The 10,000-nt window shown below is 25.4% G+C and overlaps 1 protein-coding gene across 7 annotated transcripts in view; it reads left to right on the top strand.

Moving 5' to 3' along the window:
- Positions 1-10,000, top strand: part of LOC101235086 (serine/threonine-protein kinase Nek1) — a 295,109-nt gene that overhangs the window by 247,618 nt on the left and 37,491 nt on the right. For all 7 annotated transcript variants that reach the window (XM_065813420.1, XM_065813417.1, XM_065813419.1 and 4 more), the window contains 2 exons: positions 67-170; positions 268-425. In XM_065813420.1, the coding sequence (XP_065669492.1) occupies positions 67-170; positions 268-425 (262 nt within the window). The remainder of the gene's footprint in view (positions 1-66; positions 171-267; positions 426-10,000) is intronic.

The raw sequence follows: 10,000 nt of genomic DNA, 5'->3' as shown, positions 1-10,000 counted from the left end.
ACAATTTTTGTTTGTGTGTAATCAAGCTTTATGAATACTTTTTATTTACTTAAATTTATAATACAGCTTTTCAAATGATGATGAAAATACAGTTTACAATGAAAATGAAGAAGATTATGATTTTGAGCATTTGTTAGATTCTATGAGAAGTGTACTTACTTATACAAAAGGTTCTTAGATAATAATACATAATAAATATTAGAGTTTTTTATTTAAAATTTTAAAAGTTAATAATTATTATATGCTAGAAAGGTTTTTTTTTTTTAGAAGAAGATTTTGATGAGGAAAAAAGTATGCTGTCTCAAAATATGAACTTAAAAACATATAATACAGACAGTGTTTTTTCTAATATTGAAGAGTTACGTGTTGAACTAGAAGACAAGCTTGGATTTGATTTGTTTGTTAAGGTCTACAAACTTGTTCAGGTATAATGTTAGTTTTGAATTTTTTATTTTTGAAAATTTTTATAAGTAAGCTTTTAAAAAAGCTTCTATATAGTACCAATTAAAGAAGACTTCTGTTTAAGTTTAAAGGTATTATAAAGTAATAAAAATTAGTTAAATAAGATTTCATTTTTTCAAAACTTTCTTTAAAAAAAATTTCTTTAAAAAACATCTTAAATCTTAAATTTTATTAGATAAAGGTAAACTGTGTTTACTAAATTTTTAAAACACAATTTTTACCCAATCACTTTGGTTATTGTGTTCTTATATATATATATATATATACATATATATATATATACACACACACACATGTATATATATATATATATATATATATATATATATATATATATATATATATATATATATATATATATATATATATATATATATATATATATATATATATATATGTATATATATATTTATATATATATATAGATATGTATATTTGAACAACTTTAAAATGTATTCTTTAAAATAGAGTGATCAATGTTCTTAAAAGAACAGAGCAATTATAAATTAGTAGAAAATCACTTAACAAAAATATATATTTTTTTCATTTAACACTGTATTTCATCAATAAAGTTTCATCAGAAATGATTGATCAAATTAATAAAACTATTATACCAAAAATTAAATTATAGGAAGTTGCAAATGTCTTAAATACTGTAAGTTTTCACTCATTTGTGGAATTTGCTGGCACTATTATCAAAAGAATTCTTTAGAAATGACTTATGATAATACTTATGCGTTTTAAAAAAAATATTTTTCTAAAGGGGGAATTATTGTAACTATTATTTGAGCACATTTATTTTTATAGTTTTTTAGGAGAAACTTATTTTCGTGCCTACATTTAGAAATTAATTCTTTTTTTTTTGTTTATTTAGCATTCTTAGTTTGCATGAGTAATTATTTCAAATTTTTCTTGCAGGCATAGTATGCATTTTTTGAAAATATTGTTATATGCAGGCGCTGCTTTAAAAATGAACCAGTTTAGTATAAAATCATCAATATTTTTATATTTTAATTCCCATATATATTTTGACAGCATGGTGTCTTTTGAATACTTTTTATTTTTGAAAGATTGCTCATGATTGGCAAAACGTTTTTTTCATTCACCCTCTGTTATGCCAATATATTGTTTATCAAGTAAATTCGTAGAGGAAATAACACATTTATATACCACATTTTTTGATAAACAACTTCCACTCATTGGACAATTGTTTTTTTGTTTACAATTACAATTTTCTGTAGTTTTTTCATTTAGGATTTCTTTTTTGTTTAACAAAGCATTATTGTGACCTTTTATAATTCTTTCCATATTTTTTGTGCAACAGTAGCTTACTTAAGTTGTATTTCGATTAAAAATTTTATGTAATTTATTAGAGGGCAGGAAATGTTTATCGACCAATTTTAAAAACACTTTTCCTGTGTTAAAAAAATTGAATTAAAAAATAAATGAAAACTTGTTTCAGAACTGGGTTCATTTTATAATTTGACTCCATTGATTACATTTTCTTTGTTCTTTTTTTCTTTCGGTTAATCTCTGCTGCCTGCAAGCATAAAAAAATTTAATTTTAACTAAAATAATTAATAATAAAAATATCTTCCATAATTATTAAATGTAAAGTTTAACTTTTCTACTAAACTTAATATCCTCTGTCCTAAAAGTAACCTTTCTTATTCCAATCAAATCTTCCAAAAACATCAAATCCTCAAACTTATCTTTGGTGGATCTTTTATTATGTCTAAATTTTTTATGTCTTAAATGTTTTTCAAATCTGGTATGCTAAAAAGACTATTTTTAAAGTTTTTTTCTGGTTTGGTAAATATTAGCAGAGCTTCTTTTTTTATTATTCTTCAGAACAGAATACTATTTGTCTAACTTTGTGGGAACATTTTTTTAGTTTAATGTCACTAACAACATCAAATCTTATCATTATCCAAGGTTTCTTAACATTCTTTAAAGTATATTTTCAGTTTAGTCATAATCAAATTAATCTTTTTGATAGTTTTAGGTAGTTTAGATTGCAGGTAAGCTTAATGTTGTAAAATATCCATGCCTGTTAGAAGTTAAATTTCTAAATGGAAGTTTTTTATATTGAGATCACTTAGATTTTTTTATCTCTCTCTTTTTCTTTCTTTCTCAATATGTAAATATATTAAAGTAGGTTTCTTAAAAAATAGAAATTAGCAAATTTTCCTGAGTTAATAATAAAAGATTTCTTTTTTTTATTAGATCTCAGTTAACATTTTTTGCTAAATTCATGCAGGTTTTCTATTCCCTTGTACATTTTCATTGCAATTTATTACTATTTATGATTATTACTAACATTAAATTTAATATTTGTAAATCTTACTACACTGCTTAATATTTAATAAATGCTGAGGTACTTTATGTAATATACTTTTATATTAAAAATAGTATAAATAACGTATTATATCTTAAGCATATAGTATATTCATATGGTCTTTTAAAAAAACTGTGAAATTGTAGTTGTCACAGTAATAGATATTTTATTCAAAATAATTATTAATTAGGCATAAAACAAGTAATTTTGATCCGACTTATATATAATACATACAGTTCTAAACATTACTATGAAATTTAAAATGTTTTAACTTAATTTTTGTTAAGGTTTTTAAGCAACACTGCACTGCGTAGTAACTAAATTTCAATCCATTTAACAATGAGAATTATACTTTTTTTATGGGAGATAAAAAAACCATTTTAATCAAAAACTCAGATATTCATTTATGTTCTGCAAAAAAATTATTAAAAATATTTATGGTAGTCTTGCCCTCAAGACGCTCAAAATAAGCTGTTTTTAGTCATATTGAGGTCCTTTTTTTTCTCAAATTTTTTGGGAGTTAATTTAAACATATTTGCTTCAAATCTAGATCGTTTGGTTTTATATGTATATATATATATATATATATATATATATATATATATATATATATATATATATATATATATATATATATATATTATGTGTATATATATATATATAGTATAGTATATATATATATATATATATATATATATATATATATATATATATATATATATATATATATTATGTGTTTATATATATATATATTTATATATATATATAGTATAGTATATATATATATATATATATATATATATATATATATATATATATATATATATATATATATATATATATATATATATATATATATATATATATATATAATATATAATATATAATATATAATATATAATATATAATATATATATATATATATATATATATTATATATATATATATATATATATATATATATATATATATATATATATATATATATATATATATATATATGTCTATACACACACACGCACAAACACACACACACACACACACACACACACACACACAGTGCTTTCGAAAAAAATAGCTTAAAGCATATTTAAGCTATCATAAAATAAAAACTTAACAAAGTATTAAACCAAAGCTTGTATTTAAAATATCCCCCATGAGCTTTTTTGCAAACTGCACATCTTTTTTGCATTGATTTAACAAGATTGTTGCAGATTTCGTTTGGAACTCTTCTCCAAATGGTATCTAATTCTTGCTTTAGGTTATTTATGGATCATATATGCACATTGACTAATTATTTTTCCAATCAAGTCTGAATTGATTCAATTGAATTCAAATCTGTTGATTGAGCTGACCAGGGCAATTACTGTACAACCTGTGTGAACAAGGGCAAATCTTGTTTTGAAAATTGCCACCATTCGTTTCAATCAATCAGCATATCCACTGATGCAGTTCTCGAACATCTCTATGTATGTTGGTTGATTTGGCTTGTATAAATGTTACACACTCTTATTCCGTTAAAATTAAAACAACACCAAATACCAACACTACTACTGCCATTCGGCAACCTTAGTACAACAAAAAGATTACAATACTTTTTCCAATTTAAACCATTTAACAAGAACTTGGGTTTTTCTATTGTAGAACAGAAATCAACTAAAAGCAATCTTTTCCCATATGTTTTCAGTATTCCTTTGAAAAAAGTAAATTATATAAAAAAGTAACTAAATACAATCTTGTTATTGACATGTTAATCGTGGGGAATAAAAAAGTTTACAGTTCTTGTTTAATTAGATTGTCTAGATCTGGTCGGATTTTATTTGTTTTTAGGTAAAAGAGTATGCTTAGCAAGAACTTCTAAAAATTGTTATACATTACAAACCATCTCAACCAAAATTCAAAGTAACGCTAAAAATATCATTATAGTTCTGTGGCTCCTGAATTAAGTTTTATATTTAGTGAGTTTCACAAATTTAGCATAAAAGCAGTTTTCAGTTTTGAAAGCTCTTTACTTAATCTATTATGCCCAAATAAGTGAAAGCTAACTCTAAAGGGCTAATTAACTAATTTTACATACAAGCCAACAGTTAAATTAATAAATCCTGCAAAAAGGGGAATTTGTAGAATTAGTAAAGACATTTTCTATAAATAAAACTCTGATATAAAGAATATTTTGCATCTAAATCAGTAGAAAAACACTCAAAATGTTATCAATTATTTTAATATAAAAGATAAATTCACCTTTATAAATTCCTCATTTTTGATATCAACAATTTCTATGTTTCAGTTAGTGAAATCTCCTTGACGATTCTATCAATTTTGCTGAAAAACATCTCACTATAAGCACAGAACTTATGTTAATTATTATTCATGCAAGGAAAGTTTTTAAAAAATGTTAGTGGTCCACACTTAAATGCAACGATCTTAGCATATCTATACAGTGCAACCTCAAAATTGTGAACTTCCTCAATGTAACTCGATGCAACCTTAATAAAAACAATTACCCTTTACTCAATAACTGCTTGACCAACAACATCGTATACCAAACAACTATCACTTCAAATAAACTTTCAATAAAAAAATCATACATTGGTATAAGTAAAACACCCTTTAAATTGAGACATGCCAACCATTTAAAATTATTTAATATTCCTAAAAATAAAAGCCATGCAGAACTGTCAAAAGAAGTTTAGAACTTGAAAGATAATAATAAAAATCCAGTGGTTAGTTGGAAAATAATTAGAAGATATGAAACCTGACAATAAAATTGTGCAAGTTATGTCTTAATTTAAAGTATAAAATTATTTCAAACAATGACAACAGTTTATTAAATAAAAAAGCTGAAATTATATCAAAATGTCTGCAGAGAAATAAATTTCTTCTTTGTCAACTTGACACAGGGTAAAGTTAGGCTAAGACATCATGTAATCAACTTTTTGACGTTAGATCCCATTGCATTGCTTAACTTAAATTTTTAACGGTTTTTTAATTTCTTAATTTAAAAAATATATGACTGATAATTGCTGCCAGGCATGAAACTCTAAATGCCAACAAAAAGTTGTATTTTTTTTTTTCATTTTAATATTTACTAAGTATATAAGTATATCAACTTGTTTCTCCACGCAGCGGCCTTGTTCGTCAAGGTTCGTGCTTCGGAGTTATAGAGTTGAAAGAGAGTTATAACCACAAGTAGCCTCCTCATCTGTAGTGGCCTTCTCAGCCTTGGGGAGGTGAAAAACAAAAAAACAATTTAATGGAGCCTTAAACATTTAATGGGTCCTTAATATTATTAAAAAAAAAGTTTTTCAAAAGTATAAATTGTTGTGGCTCAAAAGAATGGAAATTATTATTAACTTTAAAAATAAAAATTATTTTATAAAAAAAAATTGATAAAAATAATTGTAACTAAAAAACTTTGTAAAAGCGCATATTTTTTATTTTTAGTTAATAATGTCATTTTCTTGATAGTAAAGTCTAAAATAATGTTTTTTTCATAGAAATGATCAATATTTTTGAAATTTTTATATAAAGATACTCTTGAAAAAAAATTTTTTTTTACTATTCAAATTAAATGTTCAAGGTTTTTGAGGCACCCCTAAATATATTTTTTATTCAAAAAACTTTTAAGTCTAGTGTTATTTTATCATATAGAACACATTAAGGTGTGAACTGCAGATAACTTTCAAAAATGTTGTTTTTTGAACCATCCTAAGCAACACTCCTTGCATGTTCTACCTATTTGTTAGTCAATGTAGCAAAACTCTTTGGATATTCTACCTACTTGTCAGTCTATTTAACAACAGTCTATTTAGGGTGTCCCAAATTTACACTTTTTTTAAATTTCTATGTGCACACAGTTTTTTCTCATTCTCTAGTGTCCCCTGATTGCAAATATATATATAAAAAACATTTTTGGACCACAATTTCATCAATATGTAAAACTCCATTTTTTGTTTAAAAGATAATTTTTACACATTTTCATATTAAAAATACAAAATTGTGTTAAAAAATATGTATTTTATGAATAATAAATTATATATTTTTTAACTGGGACTTGGAAAGACTTTTTTTAGGCTTCTTTCTATTGTCCCTGACCACCAGCATTAAATTGTGTTGCATATTGTCAGATTTGTATCCAAATCCTACAAAGTCATGAATAAAGCATATGTATATAACGACACAATCGTTGATGCAAATCAAATTTTTGATAAATTTTTTGAATAAATCAAACGACTTTATGGCTTTTTCCTTCCTCCACAGCTCCATTTCACTTGAAGAAGGCTGCTGTCTCTTTCATCTTTTTTTTCCACTTGACTCATAATCATGGTGATCATACCTGTTATTCTCAGAGTAAGAATGTATAAAGCATCAACCATAAACTTAAAGAGTTAAATTTTGTCACCATTAATATTTATTTATTATATTTTTTTATTTATATGTTATTTATTATACTTACACATTTTTTTTTTCAATATACTATACCTATCTTCATGGCAGGCTCCAGGTTGATGAAAACAAAGTCCAGATACTTCTCCTCCCAAAAAAAAAACAAAAGCTTGCATAGTTTCATGTAATGTATAGTTTCAAGATTTTATCATCAGTGGATCCAGTGCCTCACAAACGTTTTTGAGGGCCTCTTTTCCAAACTCCAGAGTTTTCTTAGCAATTTTATAAAGGGGTGACTCAACCTTAAGCTGACTCCAATCAAACCTATATCTTGTCAACCTCTTTCTTAAATAAACACCCATTTTTCTGGAGTTAGACATTCAGCCTTTTCCTTGGGAACGGCCTCTATATTGTGTGAAATAAGTATTTTTAGCATATGTCTTCTACAGAGAAACCATATAAGTTGTATATTAAGCATGGAGTTAAGGATAACTACAGCTTCAGAGATTGTATTCCAGTATTGGATGCAGTGGTGTCACAGCAAACAGCAAATATTTTATCTACAATGTCATAGTATTCTAGCAGATTCAATGTCATAGTATTCTAGCAGTACAGTCTACCTGATCTTAAGCACTTATTATCATTATCTTAGATTTAGTAGAATGACTGAATCTATTAGGTAAATCTTCATCATCTGAAGAATCTGAACTAAATTTCAATTCAGAATCAATTCCAGATGAATAAAAAAAAAACCTCGAGTTCATTGGATTTACTGCGTTAATTGTGATTCTACCTTTACCTTTTGTCTCCTCTATCCTCTTGAGTCAAATTTTTTTTTAACTGTATATTGTAAAACTTCATCCAGTTCTTCTGTAAACATGTTTTGCTCTCCTTTTTGATCTAGGAAAAGCTAAATATTCTCCTATTTGGCATTCTCATAGCGAAAACGATCCTGATTTACTTTTTGATCAAACTTTGCCAATAAGTGTATTACTTTCCTCTAAATACTCATTTTGTATCTTAGAGAAGTTGCCATTGCTAGAGTTCCAATTCAATGATTTGTGATGATTCAGATTTATGTAGTTATTATTGAGCTTAAGTATCTGACACTGGATCCACTGATGATAAAATCTTGAAACCCTGCTTTCTTCTAAGCGTCTATTACAACGGAGGCAACACATTTTTGTTCAGAATTTTTGCAAAAACTATCTTTGCAGATCAGATCCCTATTCTCATGTTTCTGAGAGCAGGCTACTATCAACTTTGTAGGTTGAAATCATATTGATCTAGATAAAAATATACATAGAATAAATATTTATTATTACATTTTTTTGTTCTTACATAAATTTAAAATCAAAATAATAGACAAATCCCAGTTAAAACAAAACAATATACAGAAAACACAAAGGTTGTTCAACTAGCCATCATTATCGACCCCCCCTCCCCTCCTCCTCCTCCTGTGAATTAGACTTCAATGAACCTTCTGTACCAAGTAGGCCAGATGGATAATATCTCCATTAGATTAAATATGTATTGCAAAAATTGGACCATTTTTAAATTTTATCATTGTTTTATAATATATTTATATATAAAAAAATAATCATTTGTTCTACTTGGGAAATTTTAGAAACTGGATGTATCTTATCTGATGGTTACCAGCTGCTTTATTGGAATTCCATTGATTGTGTACTTTAGGAGTTTTTTAGTTGTGTTCTTTAGGAGTTTTTTACTTGTGTACTTTAGGAGTTTTTTGGAATCTCATTGATTTTGTACTTTAGGAATCTCATTGATTGTGCAATTTAGGAGAAACAACAGCCTCCTTGGATTCGTTGACATACTTTCTCTTCTCAGCCCTTTTTTTTTTTTTTTTGAGTACGACCCACTTATACATTTTAGTTACTACATTTATTATTATTTAATGCTAAAACAAATTTAAAATAATTCTAGTGTCCTCCTAAAACAATTACATTTAATTAAACAATTTTCAAGTAAATATATGTATACATAACTAAGTAAGATATACGTATACAACTAAGTAAGATAAGCATACCTATAACATGATTATATAAGAAAAAACTAGTTTATTTACCATTAAAAAAATAGTTTCTAATTATTACTATAAATGGTTAAAATCAAAATAATAGATAAATCCCAGTTAAAACAAAATAGTATACAGAAAACACAAAGGTTGTTTAACTAGTAATCATTATTGACCTCTCCCCTCCTCTTCCCTTATGAATCAGGTTTCAATGAACCTTCTATACCAAATAGGCCAAATGGACTGATTCTTATATCTTATAGTCTAAAAACATTGGCTTTCCAAATCCTCTTGGGTAAGCATTAAAAATATAAAATTGTTGGGTACAGAAGAAATTGAGATTTTACATATATAATTGACCTCAGAAAAAATTTTTAGTCATACTTATGAACTCAAAAGACACAAAGGAGTGGGAAAAACATTTTGGGACACCCTACTCCTCATATGTTCTATATATGTATATATATTTACACGCACATAAATACACACACATGTTCTAAGTATACATATATATATATATATATATATATATATATATATATATATATATATATATATATATATATATATATATATATATATATACACACACGCACACAAATACACACACATATGTTCTATGTACACACACACACACACATATATATATATATATATTTACAGTGGTTTTCATAAATTTAGACGTACTCTTTTTTTTTTTACATATATGTAAGAAAATACTTAAAATAAAAATAAAATAAAAGTGCTACCACTATGTTTGATACATAATTTAATAG

Source organism: Hydra vulgaris, chromosome 12 (genome assembly GCF_038396675.1).
Source record: "Hydra vulgaris chromosome 12, alternate assembly HydraT2T_AEP".
Taxonomy (NCBI): Eukaryota; Metazoa; Cnidaria; class Hydrozoa; order Anthoathecata; family Hydridae; genus Hydra; species Hydra vulgaris.
This window is presented reverse-complemented; position numbering and strand designations above follow the sequence as displayed.